This window comes from Lepus europaeus, chromosome 1, assembly GCF_033115175.1.
Source record: "Lepus europaeus isolate LE1 chromosome 1, mLepTim1.pri, whole genome shotgun sequence".
Lineage (NCBI taxonomy): Eukaryota > Metazoa > Chordata > Mammalia > Lagomorpha > Leporidae > Lepus > Lepus europaeus.
Window position 1 is genome coordinate 36,781,136 of NC_084827.1, and position 17,935 is coordinate 36,799,070.

General features: G+C 39.2%; 1 protein-coding gene across 3 annotated transcripts in view; it reads left to right on the top strand.

Moving 5' to 3' along the window:
- The first annotated feature begins 355 nt into the window (after positions 1-355).
- The window catches only part of TMEM168 (transmembrane protein 168), a 32,075-nt gene continuing 14,495 nt past the window's right edge, over positions 356-17,935 (top strand). The window contains exons 1-2 of one of the 3 annotated variants that reach the window (XM_062209088.1): positions 356-577; positions 4,886-6,132. In XM_062209088.1, coding sequence (XP_062065072.1) covers positions 5,005-6,132 — 1,128 coding nt within the window. In that variant the 5' untranslated portion in view covers positions 356-577; positions 4,886-5,004. Of the gene's footprint in view, positions 578-707; positions 1,132-4,885; positions 6,133-17,935 lie in introns of those variants that run through there. The other 2 variants (XM_062209179.1, XM_062209267.1) reach the window with 2 other exon arrangements.

Here is a 17,935-nt window from a genome sequence, read left to right on the forward strand (position 1 = left end):
GCCACATCCTTGTCTATTAAACAGTAGCGACGTCTCCTGCGGTATTGACAGTCCACAAGTGCCCCTCCCCGCCCGTGCTGCCCCAGTTTCGGTCCACCCCGAGGCGGTGGCCTAGTTGCTTCCTGGGCACAGTCAGCCTGATTGTTGACCTCTCCGCTCCCTGTTCTCCTCCGCGGGCTCCAGGCTCCGGGAGAAGCGTTGGCCGAGGCCGGGCCGCCGCTCTAAGCCGGGCGGTGGTCACCGGCGCAGAAACGGCAGCACCTGGCTCCGCCGCGGCGCGCGCGGGCTTGGGCGGGGAGCGGGGAGCGGGGGCCGGGCCTCGGAGAGGAAGCGCGCTGCGCGGTTTGACCCCGGCGGCGCTCCGTACCGTCGCGGACCCCGCGGCGGAAAGATGGCGGCCGCGTTAGGGCCGGTAACGGAGAAAGTTTCTACTGAGACGGGTCTGTACTAGCGCGTGCAGCCTCTCTGTCCCGAGTCGCATGCTCAGCCCCAAAGGCCTCTTCCTCCCCGTTATCTTGTTGGGCTCCGGCGCAGATTCTGAGGGTTGAGACAGCCTCGGTGGCGACGACCGAGTCAGGTAGGGGGGCCGGGGGCGAACGGCGGGGCGGCGAGACCTGGGCACAGACACCGCCCAGGGCCCCGCGTGGTGCGGGCAGTAAGCTCCGCCCAGCCGGCCTCCTGGGGCAGGGGAGGGCTGCCAGCCCCTGGAGGAGCTGAAGGTGGCCGGGGAAGGATGGAGCCTCTGGGGACGTCTCCGGGTTGGGTTACCCGCAGCGGCTTCGCCTTATCCGGCCGCCTCGTTATGGGCGCCTTCTCCGGAAATAAAAGGTTGGGGAAAGAGCCAGGCTTCTTGTCGAACGGCCTCGCTTCTCGCTAGGAGGCGGCCGAATGGGAGAGAAGTTGCTGCTGCTGCCCGTTACTGAGAAGTTTAATGTTCGAGATGCCATTGTCCTGCTCTAAGGGCCCGAAGAGTTCTCACCAGAACTCGCAGAAGCACAGCACTGAAATTCCCCGACCCTGCTTCTCCGAGCGGTTCTTTGAGCCTCTGACACTTCCTCCACATGGGGCAGAAGTAGTTTCTGAGTGGAAAATGTTGCAAGTGATAGTTGGTCTTGAAACCATTCCATAGAGGTAGGACACGGAGACAGAACTTACTGGTTTGGTGGAATTCGCGTGAATTAATTGAAGACTGGAGTAAGGCCGAGAAAGAAACCAAGAATTCATGGAATCTGCCAGAACTCAACTACTTGTTAGCTGTAGGATATTTAGACAAGTTAGTTATTCTCATGGTGCTTTAGGAAGTCAGCGATAACTGATTACCAGTATTGCTAAATATTATTTCTGATTAGTCTTTTTTTCATCAAATATTTGTTGAATATGTGCTTAATAGCATACTTTTCGACTAGACACTGGTGTACAGTATTGAAGACAAGCCTTCTGAGACCTTGTGATCTAGTGGAAAATGTATACGTGACTTTTTCTGATGAGGAAGTATAGGGATTATATAATGGGGTCAGGGGTAATCTCCCTGAGTATTTTCAGCTGTGGCCTGAAAATCGTATTTGTGCAGTTCAGAATGGGAAAGCCGGCATGGCTGCAATGCGAACTGTGGAGGGGAAGGGAACAGATGAGGCAGGAGAGTTCTTCAGGCCCAGTGGGAAGCGCTTTGTAAGGTGTCCTGCTTAAGGAGTTTTTATTGCTGAGAGGTAAAATCCTCCATTGGCTTCCCTTCACTAACAGAGTGACTTGATGCATCTTGGTTGAAAAAAAGGACACTTTGTAGAGAACACAGGGAGACTTTTGTGTGAGATGATGGCCAGCGCTGGATTGGCGATTTCAGAGGTGCAAAGTGGAAACATGTGAGAGATGCTTAGGAAAAATAGATAGGACCTGGTGATAATTAAATGGTAGGTGGTGCAGGACACAGGGTTTAAGAGTAGTATATGGGGGTTTATAGAATAGACTCTGGCAGGGATTGGTTAACTTTTCCTATATACAGACTGACTCTTCTAGGCTCCATTTTGTTCTGCCTCTGGAGTAATTTTCCATCGAATCTAGTGATGGCAGACAATTTGAACAGGGATGTAATACTTTTTTGTTTCACTCTCTGATTTGGGCTGTTTGTATTTTGAAGAAGATCAGAATTGGGAAACACTTTTGTAGATTAGCTGTCTATAAATACTTAACTGCCATGCTGTTTTGACCCACAAGAATGTAGCTGCACATGTTCTGTGGCATGGATATATCCTACTTTAAAAGTATTAAGTTTATTTGTTCACATTTACTTTGTTTCTAAATGTCTACCTCTGTAAATGCAGGACAGGTTGTGTTTTCTATTAAGTAGATTAATATATGTGGACAGTTGGAAATAATTGAGATTGCTCAGAGAAGGTGTAGTGAGAGAAAAGTATAAGCTTATGTTTTTTCCTCTCTTAAGATTTATTTATTTTGACAGAGAGAGGGAGAAAGACATTCTATCTGTTGGTTCAGTCCCCAGATGTCTGCAATGGCCAGTGCTGGGCCAGGCCAGGTCTCCCACCTTGAGTGGCAGGGGCTCAAGTGCTTGGGCCATTTTCCATGCTTTGTCCAGGCCATTAGCAGAGAGCTGGACTGGAAGTGGAGCAGCCAGGACTTGAACTGACTTCCAGATGGGATGCCAGCACCACAGGTGGTGGCTTTACTTCCTGTGCCAAAACACCAGGCCCCTTGGCTTGGAATGGAACATTCAAAGGGTGAATTGAGAATGAAGAGAAGGAGATTGAGGAGAGACTAATGAATTAGAAGGAAAAACTGGAGAATTGGTCTTTGGAAGCCAAGCGAAGGGAAGGTTTCAGAAGATAAGTGTCACTATCAAAAGTTGTTAAAGATTATGCAGGATACTGAGTAATAAGCACCTAGTGTATTTGGAATTTACAAGTCATTTCAGAGCTTAGCAGAGCAGTGGTGTGGTGGCAACCACTGTTTAGTAGTTTGAAAAGTGAATGGGAAGAGGTGAAACAACCAAATACTGTTTATCAAGAAGAGGACAGAAGATTGAACTTGATCAAAGAGATGCAGATGAGCAAGTTTTGGTTTTGTATCTTTTTTGGGGATAACATTTTAAAAAAAAGATTTGCAAGTGTTTAACTGTTAGTGGGTAAGCGACAAGTGAGACAGTAAACAAAGTGACCCTGGATGAGGTAGAAGGGAAGATACACATGGTGTGGTTGAAAGATTTAGCCTTAGGGCAAGGGTGCCCTTCTTTTCCTGTATGGTGAGATAGAGGGAGATTCGAGTTTGTGATGTTGGAAATGCAAGTGAGCTCCCTTCTGACTGATTCTGTAGGAGCTGATCTTCTGGTAGAAATGTGGTGGGAAGTGGGTTTCAGAGATTTGAGGAGAGGAAAGAGATCTGAATAGTTGCAGAGAATGAGATGTTTCATGAATTTAGAGTGACACCATTTAGCCTAATGTGTGATTTTTCTTTTCCTCCAGCAATGTTCAGTAGTCTGAGCCCAGACTGTACCATCAGCCCTTTGAGATGTTTCAGTGTATTTGTTGTGTGGTGATATGACACACAAGAATGATATTTTGAAAATCTCAATATATTACAGATTTGATCAATTTCTTGCTTTTAGGTGGAAAAAAGCTAAAATATACAAAAAGGAAGACATTAACATGGTATGGTATCTTAATAAATTATTGAGTTAGAATATAATTGAGGAAAACCAATTGGAATACCTAAAAAGATTGTTATAAAAAATAAGCTTTTTGTACATGTAGAAGTAGAATTAGTGCTACTACTTAGAACTCCCTAACACCCCATGGTTATTTGAGTGACATTCTTTTCTAGCCAAATGAGTTCTTAAGTGTTAATTCCAGATAGTCTCATGTTTCTGTTGGGTCTCTGCTGTGCCCCTGTGAAGAAAGTACAAATGACTGTTTACAAACCAGTTATGTTTTGAATCTGGTTGAATTGTCCCAGGATATTCAGTGTGACCATTTGTCATTGCAATAGGTCAGTTGTTTTGAAACAGTGTACTAGAAACAAGTGAAAAATTATCTAATACTTGTTTAAATCATTTTTTGACCACTACCATGTTTTAGGTACAGCTTGTTGGGGCATTTAAGGTTGAAATAATTATCTGGTTTCTTTAACAAATAATTGTTACAGTAACTTTTTTAAAAAGTGAAAACTTCTTCATTTATTTTATAATGACTCTTGGTCAGCATTCTAATTTTCAATTTTGACTAGGAAGTTAAGGAATTGGTTTGCTACAGAGATGGTATTTAGATTAGAAAATAATTTACATGAGATAAAAATACAGGGAGAAATATGGCTTGACTTTAGTGACTAAGTAACTTCAATAGTGAAACTTTTATTAAGTTTGTCAGACAAACAATGTGAAGACTAGGATTTTATAGCATTCCAGAACTGCCTTCTGATAAGACTTAGGGGCTTATAGATTGCTATTGCTGTGTAGTGGTGCTTTTCAAATTAATGGTAGTGATGAAATTCCTTATTCTAATAGTTAAATAGCTTTCCATGATTCCAAGGCCATTGGCTATAATCTGAACTAAGTTGAACACCTCATATTTGCATGTTGTTGACAAACAAGGTACTGAAATAATAGTAGACTAGGTGAATTCCTCACCTTGTCTGGAAGAGCACTTCCACTGATGCTACTTCAGCCATACAAATTTAGCTTATGATGTGTTGAAAGCATTACCATTTTCATTTGGGTAAACTGTCAAGGTTTTAAGCTGGAAACAGTTACAATTAAGAGAATGCAAATCAGGTTTGAAACTGGTTTTCGGAAGGAACTTTTTAACATTATTTTGCATAAAGAAGATGCATATAAAAGGTATAAAAAGCTAACACTGAATTTTTCTTTTCTTTTTTTTAGATCACTAGAAACAAATTTTCACCTGAGAAAATGTTGAAATAGGAATCACAGACATATTGGATTTGCTGGATGAAATACAAGCAGTTAATTTTTGTAACGTGGGGAAAAAGCCAGATTACATGTGTAAATCACTGCGTTATTGCTTTAGTCATTGTCTGTACTTAGCAATGACAAGACTGGAAGAAGTAAACAGAGAAGTGAACATGCATTCTTCAGTGCGATATCTTGGCTATTTAGCCAGAATCAACTTACTCGTTGCTATCTGCTTAGGTCTTTATGTAAGATGGGAAAAAACAGCAAATTCCCTAATTTTGGTAATTTTTATTCTTGGTCTTTTTGTTCTTGGAATTGCCAGCATACTGTATTACTATTTTTCAATGGAAGCAGCAAGTTTAAGTCTCTCCAATCTTTGGTTTGGATTCTTGCTTGGCCTTCTATGTTTTCTTGATAATTCGTCCTTTAAAAATGATGTGAAAGAAGAATCAACCAAATATTTGCTTCTAACTTCCATAGTATTAAGGATATTATGCTCTTTGGTGGAGAGGATTTCTGGTTATGTCCGTCATCGACCCACTTTATTAACTTCAGTTGAATTTCTGGAACTTGTTGGATTTGCCATTGCCAGCACAACTATGTTGGTAGAGAAGTCTCTGAGCGTAATTTTGCTTGTTGTAGCTTTGGCCTTGCTAATTATTGATCTGAGAATGAAGTCTTTTCTAGCTATTCCAAACCTGGTTATTTTTGCCGTTTTGTTGTTCTTTTCCTCATTGGAAACTCCCAGAAATCCAATTGCTTTTGCATGTTTTTTTATTTGCCTGATAACTGATCCTTTCCTTGACATTTATTTTAGTGGACTTTCAGTAACTGAGCGGTGGAAACCCTTTCTGTACCGTGGAAGAATTTGCAGAAGACTTTCAGTTGTTTTTGCTGGAATGATTGAGCTTACGTTTTTTATTCTTTCAGCATTCAAACTTAGAGACACTCATCTCTGGTATTTTGTAATACCAGGCTTTTCCATTTTTGGAATTTTTTGGATGATTTGCCATATTATTTTTCTTTTAACTCTTTGGGGATTCCATACCAAATTGAATGATTGCCATAAGGTCTATTTCACCCACAGGGCAGATAACAATAGTCTTGATAGAATCATGGCATCCAAAGGGATGCGTCATTTTTGCTTAATTTCTGAGCAGTTGGTTTTTTTTAGTCTTCTTGCAACAGCAATTTTGGGAGCAGTGTCCTGGCAGGTAAGTATATGTTTATCAGTGCCTATGATCTATAATAAAACGCTAGCTTCAGAAGTTGAAGTTGAAATTGTAAAATCAGATGTCAGATTTCAAAAGATTTTTTTGATGCCTACTCAACTTTGTTCATGGAATTGAAGCCTTGAGTACATTCTGGATAATTTGTTCTCTAGCAAAAACGTACCAAAGTGTTAAGAATACTCAGTATGTGACATGCTGTCTACTTCTTAATTGTTCATTAGTGAAACACTCACAGATTAAAGACCCCTAGAATACTAGCATTTGGAGAATGTTTAGGGACAGTAGTTTATTCCTTTCGTTTTACCCATGAGGAAACTAAAAGCTAGAGAAGTCATACCAAAGTCATGGTGCTAGCCAGAGCCAGGTGACCTGGCTTCTCTCTAGTCCCTGGTCTCCTCACTATAGCACATTTCTTTTAGATGGCCATGTCCCTGAAGATTTTATATAAAAGGTATTAGGTTCATAACAACATATCAGGTTCTTAATTATAGCCTATCTGTAAGAAAGAAAAAAAAACAAATTTTATATTACATTTACTGCCCAAAAATGTTTTTTTATAGATAGACAAGGAGATATATATACATAGAAAAGGATATTCGAACTGTACAGTTGGAGTTACCTACAGCACTAAGAAATCCATATACCATTAACATTTATTAACTCTGCACTGTCTGCTGCACACTAGGTGCTGAAATTGTTAGGCTGCCTCTGCCCTTAAAGGCGGCAAGGGTAAGAGGCAGACATATAAACAAACAATTGTGGTTCCAGTGTGACCAGTACTATAACTTGAGAACAACAGACTGGAATGGGGTCACAGAGCAAAGTCAGACCTGCTTGGTGTAGTTCTCTGCTTTGTACCAGTTTGTTGTTGCAGAGTGCTTTCTGGATGCAGTTGAAGGCAGACTTGCCTAGACCTGGTGCTTTCTAGTCAGTGTGGGCTGGGGAAGGAGCCTATGTGGGAGTCAACCAAATGATGGCAACATCTTGGGTGTTGCCTGAGGGTGTCCTCACTGTAATAAGGACTCAAAAGAGCTCTTCCCCCTCCTCTTCTCCCTGTTAGCTTCTTTCCCAGCCCTAGCTACTTTTTCTTTGCTGAGTCAGCCTCATGCATGCAGAATGCCTTTCTAGGGCATCAGATCCTGTTAACCAAATATTTTCTTGGTTACCAAATTTTGTGTTTGTGTTATACAGCAGTGATCTTCAGATATAGGATGTGTATCCCTGGAAGTATACAAAAGCTTTCAAGAGAATGTGAAAAAAGATATCTTTAAGAGTCAATTTCTAGGTTCTTACCTTCCATTCAACTCTTTTCTAAAGTTGATCTACTTCATAATGCCCCTCAACTTAGATGTGAAGTGGTATGTCATGTGATTTTAATTGTATATTTCTAATGACTAAGATGTTGAGGATTTTCTAATGTATGTGCTAGCCATTTATTCTTTGTTTTTGAAGAATCTTATTCAAATCTTTTCCCATTTTTAAATTGGGTCATTTCTCAAGTTTTAAGAGTTTTTTATTCTAGATAAATCCTCTACATGAGACGAATGATTTGAAAATGTTTTCTACCAGTCCACAGCTTATATTTTCATTTTCTTAATGATGCTTTTTATTTAATAGTTACTTGAAAGGCAGTTACAGAAAGAGGGAGAGACAGATCTTCCATCCACTGGTTCACTTTCCAGCTGCAACGGCCAGGGGCTGGGCCAGGCTGAAGCCAGGAGCTTCATCTGGGTTTCTCATGTGGGTGCAGGGGCCCAAGTACTTGGGCAATCTTCCACTGCTTTCTCTGGCACAGTACCAGGGAGCTGGATTGAAAGTGAAGCAGCCAGAACATGAACCAGCACCCATGTGGGATGCTGGCATCCCATAACTCCATTTGCCACCACTATGTGGGCCCCTTATTAATGCGTTTTGAAGTGTAAAGATTTTTAATTTTACAACATGCAGTTTATCAGTTTTTTCTTTCAGTATCTTGAGAAATCTTTGCTCAACCCTAGGTCACAATGATTTTTGTCCTAGGTTTTCTTTCGGAAGCTTTATCACTTTAGTTTTTACATTTAGATATCTGATCCATTTGGAATTAATATTTGTGTATGATGAGGTAAGGATCTAAGTCAACTTTTTTTAAAAATACAAATTTCTAATTGTTCCAGAACTATTTGTTGAAAAGAGTGAACTCTCCTCCACTGAATTGCCTTAATACGTTTGTCTAGAATCAGTGAAATGTAAAAGTTTTATTTTTAACTATTTATGTTGATCTACATGTTTATTGTTAATGCTAGCGTTACACTGTCTCGAGATATTTTCTAATTTTCTTTTAAATTTCTTTCCGGATCTATGGGTTATTTTTATTTTTTTATTTATTTATTTTTTTATTTTTTTGACAGGCAGAGTAGACAGTGAGAGAGAGAGACAGAGAGAAAGGTCTTCCTTTTGCCGTTGGTTCACCCTCCAATGGCCGCCGCGGTAGCGCGCTGCGGCCAGCGCACCGCGCTGATCTGATGGCAGGAGCCAGGTGCTTCTCCTGGTCTCCCATGCGGGTGCAGGGCCCAAGGACTTGGGCCATCCTCCACTGCACTCCCTGGCCACAGCAGAGAGCTGGCCTGGAAGAGGGGCAACCGGGACAGGATCGGTGCCCCGACCGGGACTAGAACCCGGTGTGCCGGCGCCGCAAGGCGGAGGATTAGCCTAGTGAGCCGCGGTGCCGGCCTCTATGGGTTATTTTTGACAGGCAGAGTGGACTGTGAGAGAGAGAGACAGAGAGAAATGTCTTCCTTTTCCGTTGGTTCACCCCACAGTGGCCTCTACAGCCGGCACACCTTGCTGATCCGAAGCCAGGAGCCAGGTGCTTCTCCTGCTCTCCCATGCGGGTGCAGGGCCCAAGCACTTGGGCCATCCTCCACTGCCTTCCCGGGCCACAGCAGAGAGCTGGCCTGGAAGAGGGGCAACCAGGACAGAATCCGGCACCCCGACAGGGACTAGAACCTGGTGTGCCGGCGCTGCAGGCAGAGGATTAGCCTATTGAGCTGCGGCACCGGCCAAGTTATTTGTTTTTTATATTGCTATACTCGATATAACTAATCTATTCTCTAGACCAAGAAATTAATCCTTTAATGAAGGCTCCACCCTGTGACCCACAATATACCCCTCACTAGGCCCCATCTCCTAGCACTGCCACACTGGGGACCAAAATCAGTGTGAGTTTTGTAGGAGAAAAACCATATTCAAACATAGCAATTTCCTCTTTCAGTTCTGTCATACTTTTTTGCCTTGTGGCTTCTGAAGTTCTGTTCTTAGCTGTAAGTGCATCTTTGTTATGTCTTTTTAATATAGTGACTTTTTAATTATGATATCAACATAGTTGAGTAATTACGACAGAAATTATATGGCCTACAAACCTTATAGAAATAACTAGCCCTTTATACAAAAAGATTGCCAACCTTTGTTCTAAACCAGTGCCTATCAAGCTTTATTATGCATATTAATCATGGAAATCTTACTAAGATTCTGAAGATTGGAATTCACTAATTTTGAGGAACAGCCTGGGATTCTGTATTTGTAAAAATCTTCAAGGTGATGTAGAAACTTACTGGATGGCATTAATTTATTTGAGACTAATATAATCTACCTGAGATGTCTATATTCCCCAATTGTTGCTATTTGGTAACTGCTACCTTTGGTATACACATTGTGCCTTGGAGGCAATTTTTTTTAGCTTAATTTTAATTTAACTAATGTTCTGTGAGAAGATTTCCCAAACTGTTCTGCCCAGTGTTCTGTGAAATGCTAATGATTATACTCAAAGAGTGTTTAAGGAAGTATAGAAAGAAACATTTCCAAATTTACTTGACTTCGAAATCTTTGCTTCTACCCTTCATTACTCCCATTATTCACTGGTCCACACACAACTTTTAACCTCCGTATGAAACACAATTTGGGAGGCATCTACTGGGTATATACGAGTTTCACTCAATTTGAATGATGAAAGAATCAGAAAATTATATATGAAAGACAAATAATTAAGACTTTGTTAGGATAAGACTATTCTAGGGGTAACATCATTTTTAATCCAAGTGCATTGTAAGGGCTATCTCAAATCTTTAGATTTTAATTTAATTTTTAATTGAACTATTTTCACTTAACATTCCTGATGCTGTTGATAGTGATTAACTTTTTAATAATATAATATAAACCCATTTGTCACATTTCTTTGAGAAGAATACTAAAATGTTAAACTAATTTTTCTCTCTATCCAATTAAAATATCCTTGAGTAGCTTTCCACTGGAAGAGACACAGTGAATTTGGCAAGAAAAAAAACAAGGAATTAAACAATCATTTTGATTAGATCAGCTTGTCAGCAATGGACAGGATTGATGAAAGGAGAGACAGGTTGAAATCAAGAAGTCCAGCTAAATGCAAGAGAGAATAAAGACTTGGACTAAGGTGTTGTAGGAAAAGTGCAATGAAAAGGATAATACAGAGATTATTATCAAAGGAAAAACAGATTTTATTGAGTAGTAACTTTTTAAGATTCATTTTATTTGAAAGACAGTTACAGAGAGGTAGAGACAGAGAGAGAGGTCTTCCACCTGCTGGTTCACTCCCCAGATGGCCACAATGGGAGGAGCTGCGCCGATCTGAAGCCAGGAGCCAGGAGCTTCCTCCGGGTCTCCCACGCTGGTGCAGGAGCCCAAGGAGTTGGGCCATCCTCCACTGCTATCCCAGGCCATAGAAGAGAGCTGGATCGGAAGAGGAGCAGCTAGGACTAGAACTGGTGCCCGCATGGGATGCCAGCGCCCCAGGCCAGGGTGTTAACCCACTGTGCCACAGCGCCGGCTGTAAGAAGTAACATTTAAAGAGAATTTGGATTGATGTTGAGGTGAACATTCTTACATGGTAGATTATCAAAAAGATGGTGAGAAACTGAAGGTAGCAATGGGAATGTAGGATGAGAGAAAGCATGAAATTCATGGAGTTTATGACCTAGTGGGCATTTGTACTTTATAAAACCCCTGAAATTAGATTTATTTACCTTTTAAATATTTTTAGGGAGTCAAATGTACTCTTCTTACTGTTAGAGAAGTAAAATAAGACACATGAGGATTATATGTCTTGTGGAGTATAATTGTAACCTGGATGTTAATTCCCAAAAAATGAGCCTAGCTATTTTTTCTTATTTTTTACATTTGGAAAAATTTCAGTTGTTAGTAAAACTAATAGTTCGACATACAAATAATCTGCATTAAGGAAAAATTTGTATATGGTAATATACATCCATTTCAATATACAATTCTGTGATTTGGACAAATGCACATACATAGTTGTATGACCACCACTACCACTACCACTGTCAAGATGTAGGGCAATTCTGTTACCTCCCAACAATCCCCCCTGCTCCTTTGTAGTCAGTCTTCCCAATAATCCAGTGTTTAGAAATCCTTGACGTATGTCCATAGACAAACATTTTCCTAAACTCTAGAATAACATATACATGAAATCATATAGTATGTGACCTCTGGAATCTGGCTTCTTAACATGGATGAATCTCAAATGATTTATGCTAAGTGTGATGTCAGTAATTTATTTTTATTGCTGAGCAGCCTCCCATTATATGGATGTAGCACAGTTTATCCATTACTTAGTCGAGGGAGATTAAAATTATTTAGTTTTGGGTAATTGTGAACAAAGATTTGTCTTGTGGTAACAAACTTTTATTTTAGTATAGTCTGGGGTTGTCAGATGGTAAGCATATGTTTAACTGTATAAGAAACTGTGGGCTGTTTTCCAAAGGAGCTATACCATTTTGCATTGTTACCAACAGTGTATGGGAGTTGCAGTCGCTCCACATACCTAGTAGTCCTTAATATTATGTTTGGTTTTTAACCATTCTGATAGATGTGTAGTAATTAATTTGTTGTGGTTTTATTTTCTATCTCCCCAGTGACTAATGATGTTAAGAATCTTTATGTGCTTACTTGCCTACTGTATGTTGTTCTTAGTGAAATGCCTGTCAGTATCTCTTGGCCATTGAAAAACTGGTTTATTTTTCAGTATTGAGGTCTGAGAGCTCTTGTGTGTTCTACATAGAAATCCTATACTAGAGATATACAAGGACTCTTAAATTCATGAAAAATGCTCATTATGAAAAAACTATGCATGGATTTCAGTGTTTTTTTGGTACTGAAACAAACTTAATTCCATTTCCCTGCAAAACTTTTTGAACTACTTCATATGTCTTGTAAATTTTTCATGTCAGTATGTGATTTATCTTCGCATCATCTTACCATGTTTATAGAGCAGAAAAACCTTAATTTTGGTGTAGTCCAATTCATTTTTTTCTTGTATGAATCACATTTTGATGTCATATCTAAGAAATCTTTGCCTGATCTCTTTTAAATAGAATCTTTTCTAACCCCATTGGAATAGCTTTGTTTTTTGTTAGTTTTGCTGATTTTAAATTTTCAGAATGAGTCAATAGTCATTTACTTTAAAAAGCTAGAATTTCACATTAACTTCTGTTGTGTTTTCTTCATAATCTCATTTCAACTTTAAAATGCAACATCACAGCTGTTGTTTCTTGCAATTTGTATTATATTCATTGAATGTGCTATTTGCTTTCCTCTTTTAAACTTTTTTCCTCAAATAAGTCAGTTAGAAAGGCAGTACCGTAACATTTGGTGCTAGTTTTATTGCTCAGCCATAGGCTTTTATGATAATTGATAATTCACAGAAGGATAAAACTGGGGAAAGTGTTTAGATGCGTAAGAGCCCCGTGGCTCTCCTTATATTTAGTAATTCTCCATGTAATCTTTTACATGAGATTTTATATGCCTTTTCTTGCCAGTCATTGTCATTTGTAGATTCATTGGGGGGTTGATACAGATTCTCATAGAAGCCCTTTTAACCCAAATGAGAGAAGCCATGACCACTGTTGATTTCTCCATAGGGGAAGCAATGTAGTCACTGGGTGTGGCAGATGTCTATAGATCAGCCTCACATCTATGTAAGGCAAAAGTGGTGAACACCCAGCTCACAGGCCCTAGAAGGCCTACAAAATCATTTGCTCTGGCCCTGCCAAGACAACTGCAGGTGGTACTCAAAATTCAATAAATTTATAGCAGGCTGATTTTTAAATTGATAATTTTGTGTGGCCCACAAATGAAATTATAAATATCCAGATGGCCCTTGGCAGAAAAGATTCCTGACCCTGAAGGGATCACACAGATGCAGAGTTACATTTCTAGCAATATGGCAGGATCAGCCATATCACCTCACTGGGCACGAGGATAGGGAGTTTTTAAATCTGCCAAGACTAGGAAGTGTTCAATTTTACAATTTTTGTTGCATTTCTCTTCCTGATGCTTTGAACTATTTTAGATGAGAGGAGGACACTAACTCTTTCAGCTTGCAGCTAAAATTTTGTTTTATCACTTTTGCTAGAACACTGTGAAATAGGATGTCTTTGTTTTATGTTCCTATAATACTACAGAATGAGTAATTTATAAAGAAAAAGATAATCATCACAGATGTGGATACTAGAATGTTTAGTATCAAAGTGCCATCATTTGGCAAGAGCCATCTTGTTGTGTTACTCTGTGGTGGAAATTGAGGGATGGGAGGCCAAAAGATCTAATTTACATCCTCAAGCCTCCTTCTATTTGGCATTAATCCATTCATGAGGGCTCTGCCCTCATGATCCAGACATCTCCCATTGGGCCCCACTTCCCAACACTGCTATATTGGGGATTATATTTCCAACACATGCTTTTTTGAGACACATTCAAACCACCACACAGGAGTAGAGGCTTCCCTGACCCCTACCTCAAACCAAGCCCTGAATATTGTTTTCTTCATAAAAAAGAACATGATACAAATAATGCCTTACTCAATGACTAGGATGAGTTCTGAGAAACATATTGCTAGGCAACTTTATCATGTGTAAACATTAGAGCATGCTTACACAAACCTCCATTCAGCTTTTTGATTCAATCAAGAAATGCTGTGAATACAAGATGTATGAGGCTTCTGCCAGCTTAATACAGCATACTGTTTTACAATAAACATTTTTAAAAATAAGTACGCCCTAAAAATATAAAAAGTACAACATAGTAAATAACGCTTGATAATAAACTGTTATCCATTTATTTATCTATTACACATAATTGTGTGTGTCATACTTTTATATGCCAGGCAACAAAGTTGGGTTCTTTTTTTTTTTTTATTTGACAGTTATAGACAGTGTGAGAGAGAGACAGAGAGAAAGGTCTTCCTTCCATTGGTTCACCCCCCAAATGGCCGCTATGCCGATCTGAAGCCAGGAGCAAAGTAGGGTTGTTTATGCCAACCTCACCACAAGTGCCTGAGTAGATGCATTGTACAACAACGTTACAAGGGCTATGATCACTAGGAAGTAAGTTTTTCAGCTCTGTTATGAGACCACCTAATGAGTAACTTGTTTATACCTAGAAGGTGTGAGTGGTCTATTGTTGAGCAAAACGTCATTATCTGTATTCCCTCTAACCAGCTGGTCTTCCAGCTTTTAAAAACATTAAAACATTTTTAAATAATTTATAGGTTTTCAGTTTTTTTCCATTTTAATAAGGCCTACCATTCTTGCACTGTTTTATGTGTACTAACTGCCATTCTGTCTTTGTCATTTATATGTATAGTTTTACTTTATCTTCATGACTCTGAGATGGGTACCATTACTGTTACTATTCATAAGAGGAGAAATATGCTTGAGTTTAGGAAAGTTGCTCAGCATGGCTGGTGTGAAATCAGGCAGTGTACCTTTACAGCCTTTCCTTTTACTTAACTACTTTACTCAATTTCATGTACTGTTAGAAATGAGCACAGAGCACTTAATGTCTATTTATGTAGAGGAAAGTAAGATTCAGTAGACTGAATTTGATTCAACCGTTGTTTCACTTTTATAAAGATTGTGTTCTAAAGTTTTTTTTTTTTATTTGAAATTTTTAGTTTTTTTTGAAAGGCTGAGAGACAGCTCTCACCTGCTGATTCACTCGCCAAATTGCCCATGAGGGTCAGGACTCAGCGAGGCTTATGCCGAGAGCTGAAAACTCAATCTGAGTCTCCCACATGGGTGGCAGAAACCTAATTACTTGAGCCTTTACTTGCTGTCTCCTAGGATTGTGCATTAAAAGATGGAATCAGAAGCAGAGCAGGGGCTAGAACTTGAACCCATGCACACTGACATGCTACAGGTGTCCCAGCAGGCACTTAAACACTGTACCCAATGCTTGTCCCCAGTTTGTTATCTTTTGAGAATCCTCAGCCACAAGATAGTTTTAATTATCTATGAGGGTGTTTTTTTAAGATTGATTTATTTGAAAGGCAGAGTGACAGGAGAGACAGAGATAGAGAAGGATCTTCCATCCACTGGTTCACTCCTCAAATGATGGTGATGACCAGGCCAAAACCAGTAGTTTTTTCCAGGTCTCACATGGGTGTAGGGGCCCAAGGACTTGGGCCATCCACTGCCTTCCCAGGTGCAGGGAAGTTGGATCAGAATCGGAGCAGCCAGGACTTGAACTGGTGCATGTATGGGATGCTACACCACAACCCCAGCCCCTCTACAAGGGTCTTAACAACTACACATCAAGATTTAAACAATAATCATTTAGATAAAGTAATAATTGTTTAGATTTCTATTGTTTGTAATGACCTCATACCACTTTAAATATTTAATTGCAAAGAATAGCTACCTTTATTATACTAGACATTTTTTTGTATATTTAATCTATACAATAGGTCATAAAATAAGTATACCTTTATGGATTGAGGAAATCAAGACTATAAAGGTTAATTAACTTGTTCATGTACACACAGATGGTAAGTGGCTGAGAGCTAGAATTGAACCAAAGTCTAACAGCAAAACTTGAATCCTTCCACTTCAGCCTATTGCTTCTACATTTAAAGCTATAAAGAGGCTTTTGTAATTTCTTTAAAAAGATTTATTTATTCGAAAAGTAGAGTTACTGACAGAGAGGGAGAAGACAGAAAGAAAGGTCTTTCATCCTCTGATTCACTCCCCAGATGGCCCCTGTTGGCAGAGCTGGGCTGGTCTGAAGCCAGGAGCCAGGAGCTTCTTCCAGGTCTCTTATGCGGGTTCAGGGTCCAAGCACCTGGGCCATTTCCTGCTCCTTTCTCAGGCCATAGCAGAGAGCAGGATTGGAAGAGGAGCAGCCAAGACACAAACTGGCACCTGTATGGGATGCTAGTTCCATAGACGGAGGCTTAGCCTGTTATGCCACAGTGCTGGCCTCAATAATGTTCTTAAATTGCCTGAACTAAGCAAAGTTTTGAAAGTTGCCTGTGGTTTCTTAAATCTGGGTTTCTCACTGAACAATGTATCTCCATTTACATATTGCTTTATAACACACATTTATGTTTCTTAGGCTTGACTTTCCCATAGATTTCTACATATATTTTCTAAATCTGACTGACTCACTGTGGCACTTAGAAAAATACTTCTAGACAAGAATTACATGCTTCTTAGTGTAAATGCCAGATTTTATATGTGAAATTTAGACATTGGCATTTGTATGTTGCATTAAAAGTTTTGTTCCTATTACCTGAAAAATTTTAGGATGTGGAATGTTGAGTTTTTACATAGCTTTCAAGTTCAGCTGAATAGATAACCAATAGCTTATAATTACTTTTCTCCAAAAGACATTACTTACAGGTTGTTTGTTGGTTTTCTATTACGTTCACTTTATATATATTCTGAAATTTCAGGCCTGTCTTCAAATTTGATAGTAGCACTAGGCTAATTTAGAGAAGCAAAAGGTGAAAAGTATCTACACTTAGTGGTTTTAATCAGAAGAGTTGATCTTGCTGTCACAGCGAATTGATTAATGAGTACTTCAGAGTCACATATGGCTTCTTGGTTGAAACTGGAATAAAGGTTTGCAAGCCAGTATAACTGAAGCTTTCTGAAAATGACAAGTGAATAAAACATTCTAAATTTGTTTTGGCTTTCCCTGGACATACTTGCCATCTGTTCTGATTGTGAATTTTTTTATTGCCAGCTATGTTCATTTTTTTTGTGTTATACTAATATTTAATATTTTTCTAAGCTTGCTTACTCAAAATACCTAATAGAAATGTTTAATTATTTTCCCCCCAAAATTTTGCTTTTTAAAAATTTATGATAAAATTCTCAGTTTTCCAAGCATTTATTAATATGAAAAGTAAATAACAGGTTACCTGTTGCATATTAATTGTAATGAGTAACCCCCTAAATACCTACTTTAGCCCTACTATGAGATATTATCATTTGTGTTAAATAACTGACTTGAAGGTATTGAATAATATTAATGTCAGTATTTTCATTGGAATTTTAAATTATTTAATTAGACTTTTCACTTAAGTTATGTACAGATTGATTGGCAATTGAACTTTGATTTAGTAGTGAACTAAGAAACTGTCTAATACTTTCTTATAGTGGTTGAAAAGTATCATATATCATTAATTTCACAATAAAAATCTTAATGGCTTACAAAATTCTTTAATGTAGAAGGTAGTAATAACCATTGATATTTTGTACACAAGAATAAGTCGGACCAGTCTCTACATTTGACATATTAAGTAGAATCATGTTTAAAATAAATATTCTAACTCTGCTTTTAGAAATGGAAACTTTTATTCTTTTTTCTGTGGCAAAGGAGGGGAAATTGATAGCCTGTTAATGAAGAACACCTTTTCTGATGGTACCATAGGGAGGAGAACATAATTTTTTATTTCTGTCCTCCAGAATTCTTA